This window comes from Physeter macrocephalus, chromosome 13, assembly GCF_002837175.3.
Source record: "Physeter macrocephalus isolate SW-GA chromosome 13, ASM283717v5, whole genome shotgun sequence".
Classification (NCBI taxonomy): domain Eukaryota; kingdom Metazoa; phylum Chordata; class Mammalia; order Artiodactyla; family Physeteridae; genus Physeter; species Physeter macrocephalus.
Window position 1 is genome coordinate 51,938,870 of NC_041226.1, and position 25,114 is coordinate 51,963,983.

Here is a 25,114-nt window from a genome sequence, read left to right on the forward strand (position 1 = left end):
AGAGGAAGCCCACTCAGCGACAGTCCCTTAATCCGTCCCTTTTCTGCCCTACCTTTGGCATTCCTCTGGAGCCTCACTCATTGCTCAAGGCCAAAGTTATCTCCATGCTGAAAGGTCATCCCTCTTTCTCCCCCAGCCGAGATCAGATCTTACTCACTTTACGGAGATGAACCCCTGTCCCAGGACAGGGTGAGACAAAGTGTACCTGGTAGAAGGTCCCTTTTCAGGAACAAGGGAAGGTAGGTGATCCTTGGCTGTTGTCACTCTTTACAAAGAATCTGCTAGTTCTACCTATTTTTATCCATATTAAATAAAGTTTAAAGAAAAAGAAAACTGAAACAAATGAACCCAACTCTATTCCAAAGGAATAACATAATCCCACTGAAAGGGGGTGGGAAGAAAGAATCCAAGTAACTTATGAACACAGTATTTGACTCTATAATCTTCGGTCTTGGGGTAGGACACAGGCGAGAGGGGGCGAGGGGGTGGAGAGGGGGGCAGAAGCAAGAGTGATAAACAAATCCTGAACTCTTTTTAGGGAGTTTGTTTTTATAGCAGTGTGGGCAAAGCAAATATAAAACTATTTTAGACATGGTTTAGGACTGAGTGAATGAGAAATAAATGTATTGATATCATTGGGAGCCAGGATTCTTACTGTGGAAGAAGGGACATAAACATGGAATGAGACAAGGTAAGAAAGAACCCTATGGGAATGGGCTGGAATTAAGAGGTATCAGTGCGGACTAATTATTTCTAAAATACACGTATGTATGTATATATGCACACAGATGTGTACTGGGGATGCAATGAATACATCTAGTGCTCAGCTGGTGTCTAGTACTATTCCCCACTAAAAACAACCTAGGTTTTTTAGAGAAACAGCTGATTCTAGGACTCATACAGATAAGCCTGGAACAACTTGTTATGCCAGGAAGTAAGGAAGTACTCAAAAAAACGAAGAGGCATGTCACCAGAACACAGAAGTCAGCATGAAGTGACTCCCACTGGCGAAATCTGAGACAATATAAGCGCCCAAATAATTAAATACAGTAATGACAAAAAAAGAGAAATGTGTCTATACCAATCATAAGTAGACAGGCAAACAAACAAATATTAAATGGGCCCTTGCTTAGAGTAAAACGCAAAGGGCTGACAGGTAAATGTGAGGAGGTGCTGGGGTTGGAAAAATCATCATTTCTGCAGCCATTACAGTAAAGACTGGCCCAGGCAAGAACAATCAACAGACGTGAAATCTAGAGAGAAATTTTGATGAGAAGCAGGTATCTTAAAACTTAACAGTGTCAACCCAAAGACTGCTTACTAGTTTCAAGTGAAAAAATTCTAACTCTGCAGTAGTGAAATCAAACAAAATTTTACAGGTGATCAAAATTTACATCACCAGTGAAGGGCAGGTGGGCATTTTGTGCCTCCAAATGTGATGCCCTGAGAAGGACACAATGTCACTTACATGGTATTTTAGTCTGGAATGCACAACCTGAATCTAAACATGAGGAAATATCAGAGAAACAAAAATACGGAAGGAACCTTTTGTTAAAAAAAAGAAGTACCATATTCTTCAAAAATGTCAATGTCATAATAAACAAAGAAAAGGTACGAAAATGTTACAGATTAAAGGAGACTAAAGAGACATGAGAAATAAATACAATGCCTGATCCTAGACTGGAGGGGAAAAATGCCAGAAAAGAATTACCGGATCAACTGACAAAACACAAACTATTTAAGGAGTAATGGATCATAATGTATGCAAGTTATTCTTAAAGGACAAGAAAAAAAAAGTTTTATACACACATGCATACAGAGTACGTGAGAGAATGAGAGCATGAATGTACAAATGATAAAGCAAACGGATCAAAATGTTACCAATAGGTGAATCTGATTCAAGAATATATGGGTGCTCTATGCACTATTCTTATTTTTGGGAACCTTTCTGTAAGCTTAAAATCATTTCCAAGTAAGAGATTTTTTTTAAGTTCACATTTACATTTTTAAAAAATCAAGAGTTGCAAATTACATCCCAGAGACTTAGGTTAGAGGGTTCTGAGTAGTTATCCACATCACAGATGGGTACAGGTTTATTAGCACAGTCTTATTAAGCTTTTCCTTGAGCTCTACTATGCCCAAACTATACAAAATTCTCAGAGCATCTTCACTCTTTTCAAGCTTTGGCAAAAAAGAGAAAGAGCAAAACAGACAGGCAAACAGACAGAGAGAGACACAGAGAGAGAGAGGAAAAAGTAAACTATAACTCTAAACAAATCTAACAAGAAAAGCAGGCCTCTAAAAAGTTCTAAAATAAAAATAATTCTACATGTTAAGAAAAATGATTCTTTACAAACTAGTTGGAAAATAAGTTTTCAGTGACAGAATTAGCTCTACTGAATGCTTAACCGATTCTGACCTGGAATAAACATGTCTAATATTCTAACACAGCTGTTAAATTTAATAAATTCTAATGCTACACTAAGAAGAAAATCATTTCAAAGCAAAGTCTGTTAGGTTTTGTGTATGTTGGATGTGGAGACAGGAAATATGCATATGCAATAATTATAATACAAGAATTTCACTGAAACCAGAAAAAATAGCTAACGTAGACAAATTGCAAGCCAACGGTACAATGCAATATTATTAATGCTTAAAAAATTTCTTACAGAAAAACTTCCAAATGTGAAGACCTGTCCATCCATTAAAAGTACTGCCGTGTGGTTGCTGCCTGCAGTAACTTGTGTGCTAGGGCCTGGCAATGCTTGAACAAGAGTGGGACATCCCCTAGGTTAAAAAAAAAAAAAAAAAAAATTAAGTCAATTTCTTACAAGACCCAACTGAAATAAAAAACAATAAACAATGCAATAAAAAATAGAAGAGATAAAAGGCACTAATAAGAATATTCAGCAAACACTTATTTAGGTACTATATGCCTGTCTCCATCCTATGTGTTAGATACACAAAGATGAAAAAGACATAATCACTCACTGATTTTAAGGAGATTATTAAAAAGATTTCTTGAGTTTACTGCCCTAACTATGGACACATAATTTTCATTTTTTCTGAAAGACTGGTGCTACCTTTGTTTTAAAGGAAAAAAAATGTTACCTTATATAGTGAATGGCAAGTTAGAGAGCTCTATAAATATTTGTCAGATGAAATAAAAATCATGTGCTGATTTAACAGGAATTCAATACAAGAACCATACAAAACAATTAAATTTATGTCTTCTTTTCTACTTTTTTCCACTGAACTGCCAATTATTTTTATGTCTTCTTTTCTACCGTTTTTTTCACTGAACTATAATTTTAGATTTTAACATATACAGTAGTTAATGAATTAGAATACAGTATCATGAGAGGCACCGCAGCAGTGGCTACAAGCTCAGGCTCTAGATGTAGACTGCCTGGGTGTGAATCCTGGCTCCACCACGTAGTAGCAATGTACCATGACTTTGAACAAGTTACCCATCCTTTTTGTATTTCAGTTTTCTCTTCTATTACATGGAGATAACACTAAGCAGTATTTACCCCATAGGGTTCCTATGAACAATAAAGAAGCTCACATATGTCAAGGGCTTGGATCAGTGTCTGGTACACAGTTAACAATTAATAAATGGTAACTAGTATGATAAATGGCATCCCTGTATTCATCGTATCTATCCTTGTAACCATCCTTATATCACTTTATTTACCACTTTCAGTAATCATCATCTATAATGAGAATAATCACACTATAGAAACAGTCCACACATAATAGGAGAGCTCTGTTTTTGAGACAATGTAATTATAATATTTTAAATTTTTTTTAATTACATATATTTTTTAATGATTATTCAGGCTGCAATGAAAAATGAACTGGGAAGAGGCAAGACTAGCAGCTGGAAACCTACTTAAGAAAATGTCACAATAATCTGGGTGAGTTATGGTGAAGGCCTGAAATAGGAACAGTGTGGACTGAAAGGAATGAATGGATTTGACAGCTCTGTAAGGAATAGAACTGACTAGACTCTGGCAATGATTGACATGGGGCAATGAAGTAACAAGGTAGATGGTGCTTAAGTAACAAGGTAGATGGTGGTAACATTCACTTAAGCTGTGAGAATGAATGAGAGCTAGGAAGACGAAGAGAGAAAAGATAGTTTTCATTGTAAGTCTCTCTAACATTTAGGTATGGACAGAGGAAGAAGAAGAGCTCATAAAGTCTAGGACATAACAAAGAATGAACCCTGGGAAAATGTGGAATGTAGACAGTCATTTCAAGAATAGGGAAATAATGTACATGCTGAATGCTCTAGAAACAGATACAAATGACCACCTGATTTTGCAAGAAGGAAGTCTCTTTGGTGGAGTAGGCACGACACTCTGTAGCAAAGGAAGAGTTAACAGTGGGGTCAGAGACTAATGCAAAACCCCTTCAAAAACCTCAGCACAAAAGGGAAAAAGGAGAACCAACAGCTAGAGGGAAAATGGAGCTGAAGGGGAAGCTCTGTCCTTTTTAAGAATTTGCAGAAGTTTCAAAGAGTGAGTAAAGATAAGGACATATGGTTCAGAGGGGAGACAAGAAACAGAACTAGATCCCTATGGAAAAGGCAGAGAGGTTTCACAGCATGGACAAGAACAGGCCCCTCTTTCAGTGTAACATGAAGAAGGAGGAAAGAAGTAGTATGGACGCAGGCACATTGGCAGAGTTGCTGGACTGAAGAATTTCCCATGCTGTGATGTGAACAGAGGTCAAGTGCTGAGAGGAAGAAGGAAATGGGTGAGGAGAGAATTTAAAGATTACGGAAAGGGTACGGTGGTGCATGGAAAAAATAAACACCTAGACCAGAAGTTTTTAACCCAGATCCAAATAACTTCTAGGAAGTCTGAAAGTGAACTTCAGGAGATCTGTGAATCTTCTAAATCTGGAAGCCAACTTTTAAGTGTATATTCTTATGTCTGTTTTTCTGAAGAGACAGCCTATGTCGTTCATCACATTCTCCAAAGGTCTTAAATCAAATAGTTCAAAACCACAAACCAGGAGGATCACTGCCTATTGTAGAAGGATTGGTCCAATCTACAAATCATAACAATCTGTATAAGTATGGTGATTTACTTTTTTTCCAGAAGCCTAAGTTAGACATAAAAAATATAGGTAGACCGATTCATGCTTAAAGTTTTGCCATGCCTTAGCATCAAGACCCAAGAGGGTGAGAAAGCTGAGGATAATGGTAAGAGTACAGGTGAAGAGAATAAATGACAGTCTCTAACGTGGGTCGAAAAAAAAATGAAACAGGAGATAGACACTAAGAAAGTAGAGGGCTGTAGAGAATGAAGTACTGATAAAGTCAAAGACCAAGTACAGTAATGCTAAGTAACAGAAGAAGAAATTGTCGTCAGATCACGGGTTGTTTAAACTTAAAAATTCAGAGTTGAGCTATGCTAGATCCGTAATGGGTCCTGGGAATGACCTCCATGAATGTGGAAGTAAAGTTCACTAGATCTAACTCACGGTGTCAAGGTAACTGTATTGTATGGAACCATTCACGAGCGTGACACGACTCAGACTGGGAAAACACTGTGAGCCAGACACTAAATTTTCAGTGAATGAAAGGCAGTGACTAAAACGTAGGTAGGTAGTAACCAAAGGGCAGCAGAGCAGAATGGCCCTGCCTCAAAAGAGTAGTTTTTACTTGAGGATACAATAATATGGCTAGGAACAGCAGTGAAAGTTAAGTGGTTCTCAACTCTGAGGTACTGGGAGTTTGGGCAATAAACAATTACCAGGTCAAAGGGCTGTATGGCAAACTAATGTCCTCACAGAAATGTCCAGTTCGATTCAAACAAAGGATTAAAGGGAAAGTACCTAAAACTGTTTACTTGTCTGCAGTTTACAAAGCATTTTCATATAAAATGTATCACTGGTTATCAAAATAACTCTACAGGAAGATCTGAAGCCCTTTAAAAAGAATTTTCCCAGAGTTAGTGGCAATTCTTCTAATAAACTCTTTTCATGATACTAGAGCCCATTTATTAAATTATTTGGTAAACACAGGAAGAACAGAAAACAAAAATTATATGTGTATGTGTATGCATGCCAGGCATTTTACAGACACTATATTAATTCTTTAACAATGCTATGGGATATTTAAACTAAGGCTTAGTAAATTATAGTCACATAGCTGGTAAGAGATGAATCAAAGATATGAACCTTGTCTAAATGGTTCCAGACACCATGACTGTGTAGCATATTAATGCAGAAGGAGGATATAGCAAGAAAAAGATGAAACTCAGAAACATTATAAGAATTATCCAAATTCTACTGAAAAAAGGAGAATAAAAGCATCTAAACGCTATAGTCCCTTTCCCAACATCCAGGTTTAAGTTTACTGAAAAGAGTAAAAGAATTTGGAATTCAGAGATTTAGGAGCATACTGAAGAAAATAAACAAAAAAGAGGGTTGGTAGACTCATGTCATGAGTGAATGTATTACAGCCCTCAGAAGCTTTTTGACATTCACTTTTAAAAGCAGCAACAGTAACAGCCAACATTTATAGAGCATTTACTACAGGCTAGGCCCTGTGCTAAGTAAACAACACGTATCATCTCACTGAACAACAACCTTCTGAGAGAAAGATACTTAATCCCATTCAAAAGGAAGAAACTGAGACACAGGAAAGTTAAGTAATTTGGTCAAGGTCACATGGGCACCAAGTGATATAATCAGACTCAGTCATCCTGGCAAGACACCACATTAAATAAAGAGAATACCAATAACACGTTTCTACCTTTAGCACATGCACGCTACAATATTTATCTTACATTAATCACACATTATTAATGTGTGCTATACAATAAATTTCAGTTAAAAGTGCTTGATTACTAGAAACTTAAAAAAAATACCTTCCAACTTTATTTCAACTAATATCTATAAATGTTTTGCTTCATGGTGGTTAGTTAATATGTATGCTATTGAGGCTTTGTTCCTCCAGGGATTGTTCCTCCATACACATGGTCAATTCCTTTTGGAATTCCTAACAGTTCCTAACTCCTGCCTTCCAAGTCCCAGATAGATCCAGACAAACAGGGTAACTGGAGCGTTTACAGCACAGACGGTTCTGGCTGGTTTTCGTTTAATCCACTAGGCACAGTGTGTAGGCGTTATTTCACTGCATTACCCAGCCTGGTGCTCCCCAGCCCCATGGAATCAGTCTTCCAGTTACAACTCAATCAATGGAACCAGGAGTGAAAATTCACATGTTGCAAAAGAACAACTTTGGGCAGTTAAAAGAAATCCCACCAGAGTTTAATCTCTTTAAAAAACCCTAATTATTAATTTTCAACATTAAAAGCTATCCTACTTCATGAAGATATATTTACAACTATTAAAAATACTTAGCATATTGCCATGATACTGTCACCTGAGCAAGTCACTGCAAGTCAAGGTATGGTGATCCCTGGTTGATAATCAGGACCAGGAGGCCATGTTTTTAGGTAGCCTCTTCATTTTAAGAGCTGACTTGAGATCCTTCCCATTCTACAGCTGTTACACCTCAACGTGGGGTGGCAGGACTTGTGCTTATGCTGTTCATTCCTCACACTGTGCAGGCACCTTAGGGCTGTGATTTGATTATAGATATGATTTCCACTATTTCCCTCCCACTCAGTCAAGACCAGGAAACACATACATCTGCTAAATCTTTTCTGTGGAATGATATACAAGTACAGAGTCTGATTTGTGAGAAAGTGGCCCCCTTGCGGCACACATGATTGATGCTCTGTCATGTCTCACTGTAATGCACCTTTCCCAGGTTATGTCATGACTCAAAAAATAATCTCCAGCTAAATAACAACAGCAGTAATGATGATGATGATGGTAATAAATTCTCTTCTGTGTCATGAGTCTTCCGTGAGAAACAGAACAAAAAGTTTCCAAATTCTTCTTCATGCATATTACAAGCCCTGTCTCAGTCTCTGCATGTGAGTGATGTTGTTCAACTGCGACGCAAAGTACCTGCTGCCTTCTAATAGCTGTGACAGTAATTGCTCAACCCTGCAAAGCCACTGATATTCTGAAATTTCCAAAGTCCGATATACAAATGCCATACCTGGTGACATCTGATACAGTAATCTGTCAAAGACCTTTTGCTCTCTTTCCAAGCACAATATTTGTCCTTAAGATTGTGATAGTTTTATAAACGTCTTAACAAGTGTCAAACGTATGTTGCACTTGTGTTTTTAGTGAGAAGTTCAACTCAATGGTATCTCAAATCATCTCTTTTCATCAGTAACGATGGTCATCGAAGTAACTAAGGACATTCCTTTCATCCTCATTTTCTGTGCACTGCAAATGGACCTGACCCTGCCTTTTAGGGATGGATGGCGTTTCTTAATGCCGGATGCACAGTAGACTGTGGAGAGCTTTTAGGAAAGCACTGATGCTGGCGTCCTATCCAACCCTTGCTGCCTCCATCTCCCATCCCCAACGCCCATCTCCCAACACACACCTCGTAAAAAGTCTAGATTTAGGGTCCAGGCAGGGCATTTTTGAAGTTCCCCAAGTAATTCTACTGTGCAGGCAGGATTAAGAATCACTGGTTTTACCACGTAAATGGCATCATCCCTGCCACAGTAACGAAGTGATTTCAGAATAAAGTGAAAATTACGGATTTTATTTAATGACTGGAGTGATTCACTGTATGTGAATGAGAAACCATATAGTTCCGATTGCTTCTGGCAGGTATCTTGTGACTATAGGAAGAATCAGGCAAGAGTAGAGAGACAAAAAGAAAGGAGGTTCTGTGGCAAACTGAATTGGTGAGTCAAGTCTAGCCTGAAGCTGCCCTATGTATCCCCAGACTTATAAATAAACCTGGTTTCAGTGGTGGGGCAGCCGCACACGTGGACCACTCAGATCTTGAAAACCACCTGCTGCGGGGAACATAAATGACTAACAGCCTCAGATGCTGTTCCTTTGGGTCCACGAGGCCATTCTTCCCCTGAGAAGCTACCAGCCTGTGACTGAGCACTGTGAAGGTATGCATGCTGGCCCAGCCTGCCCAATTTGGGACTCTTCCAAAGGCAACCCTGGCTTGAAGACACCCCACTGGCCTGGCTAAAACTCAATCAGAACTGCACTGTAACCTAACTCTTCCTACCCCATTCTTCTTCCTTCTTTCCTTTCACAGGGGTCAGATCTACATCGGGCCTATTCCTGCTCTTTTCCCTTTTATCTTTCACAGTAGTTTTCTACCAATAAACCTTTTGCACATCTAATCCTATCTTAGCATCTTCTTCTTGGAAGACCTGAGCTAACAAAGATGGATTTTCTATACTTTTGACCAAAAGCACTCTCACTGTATTAAGCAGAAGTGGAATCAGCTGCTGTAATGAAAGCAAAGTAACAGGGAATTAAACAAGACAGAAGTTTATTTCTCTTTCAGGTAAGCATCCAATTATAAGGAGCTGATGTGGCAGTTCCATGGTCTCGGGGACCCAGACTATTTCTATCTTGTGGCTCTGCCATTCTCAATACATAGTTTCCAACTTATGATTGCTATGATGACATTTCCAGCTCCTGCCGCCAGGCATGGACTCCAGGCAGCAGCTGGGAGGGAAGAGGGAGAAATGGAAGGGTAACCGCCTTCCCTTTAACAGCATGATCCCAAAGCTGCACATATCACTTTAGTTTACTCGGCCATATCTTGCTGCAATGGAGGTGGGAAAATGAAGTCTTTAGCTTCATGGTCATGTCACCAACTAAAACTCTATTACCAAATGAAGTAGGGAAGAATGGATATTAAAAAATGTCTAGTAGTCTCTACCACAATTAGTTCTTCACTATTCTGGATAAGTCAAAACAGTTTCTCTGAGTGACCATTAGATTTTGTTTGAAAATTATGGAAAAGCTTCAATGACTTCATGTTAATATTAGACCAAAATTTAAAAACGATAACATCAAGGAATATGAATAAATCTATTGCTGATTTGTTAAAATGCCATTTGGGGATAGTCACTGTCTTATCCATTGCCATGAACAGCCTTTAAAAAGATATTAATTCTTAAGAATGCAGTAAGATTTCATGATAATCATAATCACTCTTACATTTTAAATGTATAAAATGTAAATAATTTTTCTCCCGAAACTACAAAATCATCTATCCCCACAAAAGCACTCAACCACAAAATCAAAAATAACCAATAATTTATGGGCCACAGTTTGCAAAACAGTGGTATAAATACTTTTTCAAGTGTAGAAATATATATTTAGAAAGAAAAAAGCAAAGAAAGGAAGGAAGAAAGAAAGAGGAAAAAAAAAAAAAACACTCAGCATCTTCACACAAAAAGTTAAAGTACCTGGAATTGACATCTCCATGTCCGAGCTGCCCATGCTGCCCGTACCCAAATGTGTAGACATCGCCATTCTCCATTAAAACCACTGAAACCAAAATCCAGAGCTTTATTTTTTCATTGTATGCATTTCATATTTCTATCACAACTATACTGAAGGCAGTGCAATTTTCACTGTTTAAAATTTGTAGAGCCATTAAAAATAGGCAATTGAAGCATTGACAAATTTATATTTATGAGAAATAAATATAATTTCAATTCTGTAAAATATTTTTGTAGGTTATAAAAATGTATAATGTTTTTATAATATACACTTTAAAATTCTTATAAATGCCATTTAATAACATTAATATTTAATAAAACATGGGTTTGGGTCAACTGTAAAGTCTTTTTATAATGAGTAACTACATACAAAATGTTCTCTCACATCTAGGATAATTATATAGGTAGATGGGTTTGAGCTCTGCACAGTTATGTACAACATCAATATGTCTGTCAGAACTTTAGTATTTGTCAATGTCTTATCAAATAAGGAAATATACTGAGTATCAAAAGAAAGAATGTAACATTTTTTATGTTTAGGTTGAAGAGTACAACCTAAGGTATATAATCCAAATGTCAATTATTTACTAGGAATTGAAATTTCTACTTTTTAAAAACATATAGAAATTTGTTGATGCACATTTCTCACTGAACAGTAACAAAGTTTGTGACCAGATTATAAAAATCACAGAATTGTAGAGTTCAAAGGGATTTCGGGGATTATTTTATCTTCAGGAATTTCATGAATTGAATTATAAAATAAGTCCATCAGAAGACAGATTAGAAGTCAGATCTCTACATGTACCACAATGTTCATTGCAGCACTATTTACAATAGCCAGGACATGGAAGCAACCTAAGTGTCCATCGACAGATGAACGGATAAAGAGGATGTGGCACATATATACAATGGAATATTACTCAGCCATAAAAAGAAACGAAACTGAACTATTTGTAATGAGGTGGATGGACCTAGAGTTAGAGAATGGACTTGAGGACATGGGGAGGGGGAAGGGTAAGCTGGGACGAAGTGAGAGAGTAGCACTGACATATATACACTACCAAATGTAAAATAGATAGCGGGAAGCAGTCGCATAGCACAGGGAGATCAGCTCGGTGCTTTGTGATCACCAGAAGGGTGGTATAGGGAGGGTGGAAGAGACACAAGAGGGAGGGGATATGGGGATATACGTATACATATAGCTGACTCACTTTGTTATACAGCTGAAACTAACATAACATTGTAAAGCTATTATACTCCAATAAAGATGTTAAAAAAGAAAAGTCAGATCTCTAGACCATCATTTTATAGCTTAAAAGAGATTCTGTAATAAATATGCTTTCATAGATTTGAGAGATACTGTCACACTATAGCTTTTAAACACAGTTAACAGACTACATTTGTCAAAACTAAACAATTAGGTTATTTAGCACAATTATAAAAATGCAGTTATACCCTAAAGTTCCAGCCGCTACCTGAATGGTGAAATCCACAGCTGACTTGTACTGCCCGGAGCTCACAGTCAAATCGCACAGAGCCTGGAGGATATGTTGTGATTTTGCTTGCATCCTTTTCTCCTCGTTCTCCACTTCCATCTGTAAGTGTTATAATTTGTAATTAAGCCATTATTCATCTTCAAAATAAAATTTAAAATCAGTTTACTATGGAAAAACAAGAGAAAATGTTAAAAGGAACAAGCAAGAAGAATCTGTAGCTGTTAGAAGTGATAGATCAAGAATCTACCTGCAAAGAAGCAATTTTGAAATGATATACTATATACTTCTGTTTGCAAATATCACTAAATCAGTAAAAACATAGATAAGATCTGGTTACAGATAAAGCCTATTAATCTAATCAGTTATGTAATGTAAACGGGTCATTAAGTTATAGAAATAAAAAAATTCTAAATGTAATAGTTTATATGGGAAAATTTAGTTTACATAAAAATAACTGCATGCAAAGTCATAACAATTGTTTTAAACTTAGTGATATTGTTAGTGCTAGCCATTTAAAAAAAATTTCTAGCTGACTCGCAAATGACTTAGATTTCCCAAACACATCTAGAAAGGCTACTCTGTCAGCCAGTATTGCTAAACTCAATTGAACTTTAAAAAATTTCTAAAGACCAAATAGCTTTACCCAATGTATTGCAGTTCAATGGTTTCCTGTCGTTCATTTTGTCTGTCCCACCTTGACCCTCAGCCAGTCTGCTCTGCGGTCTTCTTCTGGCCCCCAAACACAACTCTGAACCAAACCCTCTGCTTTTATTCCTTCTTTCCTCCTCCCTTCTTTTTATAATTTCCTACCATAAGCTTGCTTTAAGGCCCTCCCTCCAACCCTGGTTTCTACATTTGACTTTGAATATTCTGGCATTTTAACCATAAAATTTTAAAAACACATTCCAGAATTTAACAACTTTACTTTGGAATGTGTAAATAAGAAAGGCAACTTACTTTTCCTAGTCTAATACTATACATCAACTAAAATACGACCTCTATGTCATCAAGATTCAAATTCCTTACACATGGAATAAATGTAAATCTGGATGGAATTTCAGGTCAACTAGTCTAAGCTAACTGCTTTGTGATATAGTAAATCTAAACAAGTGTGTATAATATGCAGATACACATGTGAATCTACAGACACACATTTTAAAATAATTCTGTATTTTCATTACCCATTTTAGAATACTAAGCAGAATAACATCAAATCATTTCATGTACACATTATCCTTTCTTTTTCTATCTAATATTTCTAACCTTTAGTACTATCCAGGTAAGACAAAATTGGCCTAAATTAGGAGTTCTATTTCTATAACTAAATGACTCTAGCATTTCAAAAAGTTTTAAACTCTTTACAACATTAGGACAGTAAAACCTCACTAATTTGGAATAACACAGAATGGGCTGGCCTATATAACTTACTGAAAAGGTCTTAATTATAGAATGTTTAAGTAAAAGTTCAGTTTTATTACCTTCAAGCAGTACAGATTACAGATTAAACTAAATGGTATTGACACAATAAATAAAATGTGGTTACCTACATTATAATTCAAAATAGGCCTATATTACATAAAAATGTACCATAAACATAAAAGTCCTTTAACATACAAGAATTAATTGCTGGACCCAGAGGCTGAAGGCACGTTGAAGGAATCCTTCATTTCTTGAGCCCTTGGTTTGAAAAGCTAGTGATTTTAGACAGGTTTCCCCTTATAAGTATGACCCTGAAAATTCAGAGGAAGAAGTTATTTTGAATTTTTTACTCAAAAAAGATCACAAATACTGTATCTGAAGTACCATAAATTTTGAATTAGTGAGAGGTTTTACTATAAAAGGAAAAAGAATATGATTCTTCTTTTGCTAAATTATCTAATGTGGGATTGCCAAATTAAATCTGCAAGAATGGATGGGCTAAAAAAAAAAAATCACAACATTTAGTTTTACTCCATCCAAAATGCAATATACTCTTAGTTCAAAGACTCCTCACCTTGGAAAGGCAGTGAAATGGTTAAGTATAAACAAGGACCTACCCATAAAGGAGTAAGTATCTTCCAAAGACTATTTAAATAAGATGACAGATATATAAAAGTTTTACAGCTTTATCTCAATTGGTAAAAATATCTAATTATTAAAACCAAATCTGATTTAATATAGAAAACAAATTGTGTTCACTTGATTGTGCCAGACCTAACTAAATTCAATGCTACACCTTAATTTCAGTTTATATAAATGTATTGATGCCTAGTTAAAGCTTTTACCTTTGAATCTGGCATTCTGCCCGCTCCCTCAAATCAGAGATTAAATATAGATACAAAGCCCACAATAGAGACAAGGCACCAGGGAAGGAGGAAAAAAAAGCCTAGTAATTTACTGATTCAAATCATAGTGATTAAAAGAGTACTAGCTATTATGTAGAGGTAAAAAATAATACTAGAAACATTTTGTTCAAGTGCATCTAAACAAACCTTTATCTCTATAAAATAATTTTTCAATTATTATAGATGGTAAAAATATTGTTATTATAAGAAAAAAACAGGGATAAGGTTCTTGATCACTAGTAGCAGCAGTGAAAGAATTTTTTAAATATACAACTGTACCTGGAATTTTATGTCAGTTCAAAAAATTAAGTACAATTCTAATAATTCAGAAATTTATAAAAGTTTATCAAAGAAAAAAGATACCTAATAAATAGTCAAGAATCTAGTGTAAATTCAAGAACTAGCAAGTGAAATTCAGCAAGATAAATTCTCCTCAAGCTCATTACTCATTAAAATGTCAATGAGCAGCAATAAAATTAATCTCACATTTTTAGGAAAGTTAGGCCTAAATATTCTTATAATTGGCCATTTAGGTATATCTGTATTTTCCCTAATATGAGTATGTTCATGCATGTATCATATGATATTGAAACTGTGATAGCTATAAACTTTTGACAGATATGTAACTATTGTATGTATATATACATTATTTATGCATATTTGTGTACACACACAGAGAAAAGAGGATTCAGCATCTGAAGGACTCTAACTTTTAATTTTTATTTAAATCTATACTTTTTGGGTAATCTCATAAGCATGCATATCACTGAATGTATCACAGAACACAGTGAGTACTTTGAACGAAATCACTAAAATAAAACAGCAAAGCAGTAGTAATTACAATTTGCTAAACACCTCTGTGCTAAACACTGAAAATTTAAGTAGCACAGTGGATAGTGCTTTTGGGCACTGGAGCCTAAGAGACTTGGATTGGAATCCTGGCTCTACTATTTGCTAGTTTTACGATCACTGGACACTGGATCTTTTTGAGTTTTAGTTTTCCCATCTATAAGATAGGAATAATGGTATATTACCTCACAAGGTACTTATGAGAAATAAGTGCAATAATGTATGAAAAGTGTTCAGTCAATATTCACTATTGTTGCTCTCCTTAATCAATATAATAATCCGATGATAAGGGTATTGTTATTCCATTTTGAAGTTGGGAAAACTAAGGCTTTAGAGGGGTTAAGTAGCCAGCCCAAAGTAATAAATGGTAGAGCAGTTTTAGAAACTGATCAAAAATAAGGCTCACACATTTTACCACCACCAAATGGCTGACATCTTAAATCTTTTGTAAAAATAAATTACACGTTTAACAAATCTCAAATTTTTTACCTTTAAGATAATTCTAAAAGAGGATGCAAGGGATTCAATTCAAAGAATTCAAGCTAGTATTCATGGAGAATTTTTATTTGCAAAGTATATACATACACACACACACATCTTAATTTAATCTTCATATCAACATATTCAGTTAGGAATTATCATTCCTATTTTTAAAAGAAGGAAACTGAAACCAAAGAGATTAAGAAATTTATGAACGGCCACACAGTTCTAGTAAATGAAAAATAGGATTAAAACTGAGGCCTAATTCAAAAGGCTGTATTTCCATTATACCACACTGTTTCTTTACAGAAAACAGGTGTAAAATACACACAGATGTTTTTGAGTGCGCCTTCAGATTTTCACATCAGTCACTTCAAGACTATCTCCAGAATAATTCAAATGTTCCTAACTAAGAATAGTACATTAAAATCTTTTTTTCTATGTAAGGCACTGAATAGTTGAAACAAATGTTAATTCAGATAACTGTTTAAAATATAGTCTACATTACATTCTTTAAGTACTATATGTTATATGGATTATATGTTATACATAATTGATTCTGTCTTACACACTATTTTGCCTCTGGTCAAAATTTGCCTGTATAGGATAGATTCCGTGACCTTCTCTGAATTCTTTCCAATCAGCCAGAAGCTTTCCAACTTTCCATCTTAGAACTCACTCCAGTTAACAATAAATCCACAGTTCTTACCCTCCACACACCCCTACAAAAAAGTCATAGTCTAGAAAATTTAATCATTATTACCCTACAATGTGTACCACCAACATAATTAAATGTAAGATAGAACACAGCAATTAATACAGTGAATTTGTCAGTGCAAGATAAACACGGTAATACAAAAGAGAAAAAAAATGTACGTAGGAAAAATAATTTATTAAAAGACTACGACTATATGCAGCAGGAGTAAAAGCAGTGACTGGCAAGAGGATTAAATGACAGGAACAGCGAATGCAAAGGGAGGAACGGAAAGCAAATCTGTGGATGTACAGTGAGTGGTAAGTTAATACTCTAGATAAAATGGGACACCATCTGATAAAGTATTACTTACACTTTAAATTCATTTTGGTGGTAAAGAGATGAAACTATTCCACTCTATAAAAACCAAACAATCTGATGATTTAAAAAAAAATGGCCTTATACTGTAATACTACAAAGTAAGTCCTTCCAAAGAGGTTACCCTGTGGCAGACAAGATGGAAGTAAGGCTCGCTATTGTTGAGTAATTTCTATAGCTAATCAGTGTGACATCATAAAAAGTCTGTCTTAAATTTGTAACCTTGGTTTTCTTTAGCATTTCATTTTAAAATTCTGGAATAAAACAAAGATGACTGTCTTTAAGATACTATCATGGAGCTGAAAAAGTTTTAAAACTGTTTATTGAAATGTGAATAGTTAACCTCCGGTAAAGTATTGGAAGAACTCCACTTTCATATAATTGGCAAGAAAAAGACACTTGATAAAATCTGTTCTAATATTTGCATAGTAAAAAATGTGAGATCAGAGATTCTAGCAATAACCAAAATAATTTACATAGCACACCCCAAATATTATTTCTTAGATTTAAATATTAATGGCATTGTTACAGCACCCAGTAAATAAAGCAATCACAATTTTTACTACGGTTAATCACATTAGACTTAAAATACTCTCAATTTTTATTTCTGCAGAATATAACTTGAGTAGTGCTCTATTTGTGTTTTTACTAAAAACAGGTGTTTTTGTCTGTTTTGTTTTGCATTTTTGCTTTGAGTGACAAACTGATAGATTGAAACAGGCAAAGAAAAATAAACTTGATTATAATATATGGCATATGAAAGTTTAAAAATAAAATTAGTCTATAACAGTTTTGCAGCCCCCAAAAAAGACAAAACATTAGTAAGATTAATTTGCATGGAATATGTGGTTTTAAAATCTTCTATTTTGCAGGGTTTATTTCAGGCATTTAAGAAAACAGTAGGTCTAAGTTGTACTACTCAAAGAGTGCTTGGTTCCCATGCCAGGATTCAAGGCAGAATTTATACATAAATTTATAAGTTCTCTGCATTAAATTCTTTCCTGATCTTAGTTGACCCATAATCTGTGGTTTAAGGAAAAATAATCTTACTTTAGGAATATATCAAATATCAAATAAATCATGTGTATTGTGAATATAAACTTTTATATTAAAACAATGGAAGCGCTGTAGCAGTCAATTCATTATTACATTATACACTGAATTTAGCAATTCTGTTAATTCTAAAGCAAATAAACAGAATTAAAAAAAGAGAAAAGGACTGCAAAATGCCAGATGGCAGTGATCGAAGAGCAGATAATAAAGTATATAAAATAGAAAGCAATAATTATTTTTTCCACCTTCCCTTAACTTTAGGAAATTTGAAAAGAAATGGAAAAGAAAAAGATGTACTGTAAAATGTCTTCTTTTTATTAAAGCTAACCAAAAAAATACAATAAAATAAGATTGACAGTTATTGACAAACAGTACACTTTCAGCATGTTCTTTCTCCTCAGGCTATATAATAATGATAGAAGCAAAGTAGAAGAATTAGGTTTGTGCATTTTCCCAGAGACAAAATTCAAATAAGTGGAAGAAATTGGGAAAGTATCCCACCTAGTTGATAAGGAAGACCAAATACCTTTGTGCTTGTCCCGTTTATGCTTTAGCTGTGCTGGATGGGATCTGAGTCTGGCTAGAGCCTGTTCTCGATGGTTCATAAAAATAGGACCAGCAAATACAAGGGGGCCTGAGGAGAAACATTTTGTATGTGCATAGAAAAGCTCACAAAATGAAAACACTACAATGAACAAAAATAATTCAAACTAAAAAGCATGGAAATTAAAGTTTTGGACATGATACTTTTCTCCCAAATCCCCCCCGTTAACCTCCCACTCCCAACCATAACCTATTCGCCATTCTACACACGTTTTATTATCTTAAATATAGTTAATAAAGTAAAAATTCTGATCTTTTATACTTATAAAATTATTAGGTAGTTACTAATAGTCTCAAATAGATAATCAGAGTTCAAATAGAATAAATCAAATTATCTTACAAATCTTTTAATATCATATATATTCAAAGTTGGTAAACCACACATTCATTAAAAACAAATATCTTTCCTTTTAAAATACCAAACACCAACAAAGTTTTAAATTAATGATTAAATTTTAACAAGGTCTTCAAGATTTAATATCCACATCAATCTTGATACAAAACCAAGATGTTACTGACAACTACATTCTGTCATAGAGGTAAGAAAACAAGGTGGTCAGAAACAAAAACAAAAAATTACTATGATCTGAGATATACATATTTATATACATACATATTTATATACACATATTATACATACATACATACATATAACATACACACATATATACATGTATATGTATATATATATATATAAAATCACTGCTTTATAAAGACAGAATTGTGTAAGCTGTATTTGATTTGATTTTCTAAAAAAGATAAATCTAACTTTATGATTTTAACCACATACACAAAATCAGACACAAGGATAAGCTGAATTTCATATTGATGATGAAGAGGGGACTCTAAACCCAGTAATATTTTTAGAACATTAACGGTTCTCTCATAAAACAATTTCTTTCTGAAGCTCCTCTATGTACATAAATATACACTGACACAGATTACAGTCATTTCTACCTATACAGTATTTAACAAAAAAACCTGTAGCCAAATTAATTTCCATAAAATTTAAAAACTGTTTTCCCCATTACTGTTTAGCTTGAAAAGAAAACTTTAAATTATACCTTAAAATTTTAGTTCTTTTCTTATACAACAGAACCACAGCTTCCTTGAGTTTTAGCAATATCAAAAATGCTTACAAATTTCAAAACACTAAATTTGACAGTTAAGAAGTTACCAGTATTTGAAAAGGAAATTGACAGTATGTCTGCACTGAACATTTTTAATTAAATTTCTGTGATTCTCTATAGATCTTCAGCTATAACTAATTTTTCTAAAATGCGACAAAATGAAACTATTGGCTCTGTAATAAAATTTGACAAATGTCATATTAAATACCAAAGTACCCTGCATTAAACATTAAAAAAATGGGTAGAAAAAAATATATGTAAATTATGTCTCTAGATATAGAAAAAAACACAAGCAGCATCAATTCTATGAAAAACCAACAATAACATATTCTATGATTACTACAGGTAGTAATATGCTAATTTAATGTTAATAGAAGAATTAAAAATTATTTTCCAGTAACGCAGTATCAATCATTTTCAAACTAAGATTATATAAATTAAGCTTCATCTTTAAAACATAATAAAATGAGATACATTTCAAATATGAACACATGTCATTTCTTCAACTTGCCCTATTTTTTAATTGATTTACTAAAGCAGATAATATAAATCACTCTAAAAAGTGTAAGACACTTTCCAACTATACAAAAGAATTGTAAATATTAAAATAACAATAATATTAAGCTGTATTACCATTTTCTAATTTCTGTGGTCTGCCTGAGATATTATTTCTTTCCATAAAAATATTATACCCATAATATTCAGAGTAATTTAGCCTCTCATAAATTCAATCTTTTCAGAGTCCTTTCTATACATAAATACAGAAGGCCCACTGGCAATCACATATAGAAAGTACATCACTCAAGTTCAACTTAAGTTAACATTTATAATATCAAGTTACCAGGTTCTAAAATACTCTTGTATCCCATGGACTAAAATAATTTTTCTTACATAGTTAAGTCATTCATTTATTCACCAAACATTTTTGATTATCTTTAATGTAACAGATGCTAGGTATCATAGATATAATGACAAAGACACAGATCTCATTCAAATTCAGTCCACCAGGGAAGACAGAATAAAAACAAAGAATTGCAACATGTTCTAATAAATGCTATAAAGTAAATCTGTACACATCATATCCTGAAGGATGAAAAGTGATCAAATCAACTTGAGTGAATCAAAGAGGTTTCAAAGAGGGACTTCCCTGGTGGTGCAGTGGTTAAGAATCCGCCTGCCAATGCGGGGGACACGGGTTCGAGCCCGGGTCCAGGAAGATTCCACATGCCGTGGAGCAACTAAGCCCGTGCACCACAACTACTGAGCCTGTGCTCTGGAGCCTGCGAGCCACAACTGCTGAGCCCGCAGGCCAGAACTACTGAAGCCTGTGTGCCTAGAGCCTGTCCTCTGCAACAAGAGAAGCCACTGCAATGAGAAGCCCGCGCACCGCAACGAAGAGTAGCCCCCGCTCGCCACAACTAGAGAAAGCCCGCGCACAGTAACGAAGACCCAACGCAGCCAAAAAAGAGACAGATTTCAAAAAATGAGAAAAAGTTTGCCAAGAGAGAAAGAAGAGAAGAGAGGGCATTCCAGGTAAAAGGAATAGGATTTATAAAAGCATGAAGACATAAACAACATAACTGTATGGTCATTAAAAATACACACGAGTGCTCACGGCGGCGATGGCAACAGCGGCAGGAGGTTTGGTTGTCACCCGTTGGCTGTGCGGTGCTGCGCTCGGCGGCGGCCATTGCAGCTTATTTTCAGTTGCTTTTTAAAGACGGAAAGCTCATGGTGCAGATGGTTATTTCCAGTGCTGGGGCTGGAGGCCTGGCAGAATGGGTGCTGACGGAGCTACAGGGGGAGATCGAGGCTCACTACAGCGCTGGGTTAGCTGGAAACCTCCTGGGAGACCTGCACCACTGAGGGAATCCCTGTGCTGATTGTGGGGCATCATATCCTGTATGGGAACATCATCCACCTGGAGAAACCCTTTGCCGTCCTTGTTAAACACACTCCCGGGGGGAGCAAGACTGTGATGATCTTGGCTGCGAGCGTGGCACCCCTATACCTGGTGACAGCACTCATCAAAAACAAGATCCTTTTCAAAACCCGCCCCACGCCCATTATCACCAACGTCCCCAAGAAAGTATGAAAGAACCCCAGACTTTCCTAGAGAGCGGCCAACTCCTTGGACTCGTGCTCCACTGCCACCTCAGGGACAGATGGATAGTTCCCTGGGACCACAAGCGGGTCCTGCTTTAAACACAGGCCACCCACTGGGTATGAACTCAGATCCCTTCCTTATGGCAACAGTTTCTCCTGGTGGAAATTTGGCCCCATTTCCAAGGAACCCATCTCCTTTTCCAACTTCATCAGGTTCACTGGCTTCAAATCCAGCACCTTTCCCTGCTGGTGCTCGTGACCCAAGCATGGCTTCTTTTCCAAGAGGGATAAATCCCACTGGCACAGGTGCAGTTTCTTTCCCAAGGCCGGGTGGTCTCTTGGGCCCAAGCCCAGGGTCAGCTCTAAATCCTGGAGCAGGGGCTCTTCCAGGCCCAGGGCCTCTGTCTAACCCAAGGTTAGGGAGTCTCCCAGGGCCAGGTCCTATGTCCAACCCAAGGCCAGGTGGTCTTCTGGGAACAGGTCCTGACCCCAGAAGTGGTGGCCCTATGGGCCCTGGATCTGGACCCAACCTGAGAGCAGGTGTCCTGTTGACTTCTGGGAATGGTCCTCCCAATCCTAGACCCGTTGGCCTGGGCCCCGGACCAAGTCCCAATCTGAGATCGGGCTTTGTAGGTACAAACCCTGCCCCGAGGTCAGGTATGTTTCCAGGCCCTGGCCTTGGGCCCAACCCAAGGTCAAGTGGCCTGGGCCCAGGACTTGGACCTAACCCAAGGGCAGGTGGCCTGGCCCCAAGCCCTAATTTGGACACCAGAGCAGGTGGCCTCTTGGGCACAGGATCTGGTCTTAACTTAAGAATGGCTGGACCTCAAAGCCTAGATCTTGCACCCATTCTAAGAGCAGCAGGTCTTTTAGGAGCAAATTCAGCTGCTTTCTCACAGTCTTCTGGAAACATGGGCACAAGCCCATCTTCCATGGCCAGAATACCTGGCCCCATATTCTTTTCCAAGAGGGATAAATCCCACTGGCACAGGTGCAGTTTCTTTCCCAAGGCCGGGTGGTCTCTTGGGCCCAAGCCCAGGGTCAGCTCTAAATCCTGGAGCAGGGGCTCTTCCAGGCCCAGGGCCTCTGTCTAACCCAAGGTTAGGGAGTCTCCCAGGGCCAGGTCCTATGTCCAACCCAAGGCCAGATGGTGTTCTGGGAACAGGTCCTGACCCCAGAAGTGGTGGCCCCATGGGCCCTGGATCTGGACCCAACCTGAGAACAGGCGTCCTGTTGACATCTGGGAATGGTCCTCCCAATCCTAGACCTATTGGCCTGGGCCCCGGACCAAGTCCCAATCTGAGATCAGGCTTTGTAGGTACAAACCCTGCCCCAAGGTCAGGTACATTTCCAGGCCCTGGTCTTGGGCCCAACCCAAGATCAAGTGGCCTGGGTCCAGGCCTTGGGCCTAATCCAAGGGCAGGTGGCCTGGGACCAAGCCCTAATTTGGACACCAGAGCAGGTGGCCTCTTGGGCACAGGATCTGGTCTTAAGAATGCCTGGACCTCTTGCCCCCATTCTAAGAGCAGCTGGTCTTTTAGGAGCAAATTTAGCTTCTTTCTCACAAGCTTCTGGAAACGTGGGCACAAGCCCATCCTCCACGGCCAGCACACCTGGCCCCACAGGCCCAAACTCGGGTCCTGGCTCTCGGGGAACTGGCCTTCCAGGGCCAGATCCATCTCCCATGTCGAGGGCTCCTGGCCCCATTGGCCCTAATTCAGCTCATTTTTCAAGGCCCACTGGCCCCATGGGAGTAAATGCTAATCCTTTTCTAAGGGGGACAGCTTCAGGGGGATTGAACCCAGCTGCTTTCTCTCCGTCTTCTAACACATTGGCTTCAAACCCAGTTAACTTCCAGAGGTCTGCTGGCCTCCAGGGCTCAAGTCCGGCAATTTTCCCAAGAGCCTCTGGGCCACTAGGCTCCAACCCAGCTAACTTCCCAAGGGCCACTGGTTTACAGGGTCCAAGTCCAGCTACCTTCCCAAGGTCTACTGGCCCATTAGGCCCTGGTCAGGTTAATTCCCCCAGGTCAGCTCCCCAGGCTCTTCACCAGCAGGCCCTGTGGGTATCAACCCAGCTCCTTCACAAGGCCAACTGGGACCCTGGGTCTAAACCCAGCTTCCTTTCCAAGGATGAATGGCCCTGCAAGCAAGACTTTGGTCCCATTTCCTAGAGTGGGGAGCCTCCCTGGCACAAACCCAGCTGCTTTCCCCAGACCAGGTGCTCTAATGGCTGCAATGTACCTAAATGGAATGTTATCCCCTTAGGCACCATTTTCTCACCAGGACCACCTTGGTTTCCAGACACTGTGGCTCTGAGCAGGGGCTGTGTTTTGGGTGAAAGGGTAGATATGGAGCTACAGTCTGAAGTACATAGCTGGGGCTCAAGTTCAAATGAGCCTTTCCCCGCCCCCCTGCGTCTTTCTTGACTGAAGGTAAAATGTTATCTGTGGGACATGGACTTTGGCAGGTGGGAATGATCCCCAGCTTTCCAGAAGCCTGCTGTGCTTTTGTCCCACAGCTTTCTGCCCCTTGTTTCTTACTAGTTTCTTGAATTGTTCTTGTAGACGTTTCCTCAGGGATACATTGGCCTGCAGGTCCCAATTCATACGTGGTCCCCTGCTCACCAATGGAGAATCAGCTCACTGCTGTCTAGAAATGTTGCGCTGGCGAGCGGACCACACTTTGGCAGCACTGACCTGGCCACCCTCTACCGCCATACCTTCCCCTGGGGGCTGGAACACAGAACAGGGAAGTGCAACCACTTCAGAGAGCCACCAAATACAATGTCTGCTTGCCTGACCGGGCCTGCAGCTCCCTTCTCCTGGGACTGACTCGGAGGAGGCCAGGATCAAGGCTCCACTGCTCACCCCGCTCCCTCTCCACTGGTACTCCCAGTCAAAGAACCTCAACATTAAACTGATGTTGATGGGGTTATGCGAATTGGGGTGGGGGTGGGGGGAATGAAGGGGAGAAATCACTGTGCTTCGTTCAGCCTGATGTGAAAGGACGGTTGGTGTTTTCCTGCAGTGCATCTTTTCTTACTGTTTCTTTAATAAATGGGATGAGAGGGAAAAAAAAACACACCACACACACATAGCTGAAATGGATGGAGTATAAGGTTATGAGGCAGAAAGTAGTGGGAAATAAGTTTGGAGATAAATATACAAAAGAGATAATTAATGTCTTTTGATACCATTACACCTCATTGTAGAGGTGATGAGAAGTCCATGAAATGCTTTCAGTTAGTCAACAAGCACATATTAACTACTGACCAATTTCAGGCACCATGCAAGGTTCTAGGAACACTTGGATAAACAAGACCCCATCTCTGATTCAAGAAGCTCACAGTCTAATGGTTGAGGGAAAGTTTATATAAAACTCAAGAAGAAATTATGACAGTGTGCTATGACAAATACTAAGCACACTGGAGGGGCAGCTGGCAAAACTTGAGGGTGTGAAAGTACGGAGTTACTTTCAGAAAGTTATTGGTGATACATTTCAAGAACCTAAAAATTATTATTATCCTTTGGCCCAGTAATTATACAAACAGAAATCTGTCCTAAGGAAAACTGAAATATTTTTTAAAAGATTTCAGCTCAAAGGTGTTATTATAACCTTATTAA

The 25,114-nt window shown here is 37.7% G+C and overlaps 1 protein-coding gene and 1 pseudogene across 5 annotated transcripts in view; one reads left to right on the forward strand and one right to left on the reverse strand.

Moving 5' to 3' along the window:
• Positions 1–25,114, reverse strand: part of MYCBP2 (MYC binding protein 2) — a 276,794-nt gene that overhangs the window by 159,548 nt on the left and 92,132 nt on the right. For all 5 annotated transcript variants that reach the window (XM_024123253.3, XM_024123254.3, XM_024123252.3 and 2 more), the window contains exons 18-21: positions 18,177–18,284; positions 11,852–11,971; positions 10,341–10,422; positions 2,670–2,787 (exon numbers count right to left, since the gene is read on the reverse strand). In XM_024123253.3, the coding sequence (XP_023979021.1) occupies positions 2,670–2,787; positions 10,341–10,422; positions 11,852–11,971; positions 18,177–18,284 (428 nt within the window). The remainder of the gene's footprint in view (positions 1–2,669; positions 2,788–10,340; positions 10,423–11,851; positions 11,972–18,176; positions 18,285–25,114) is intronic.
• Positions 20,132–21,538, forward strand: LOC102995300 (chromosome transmission fidelity protein 8 homolog; annotated as a pseudogene).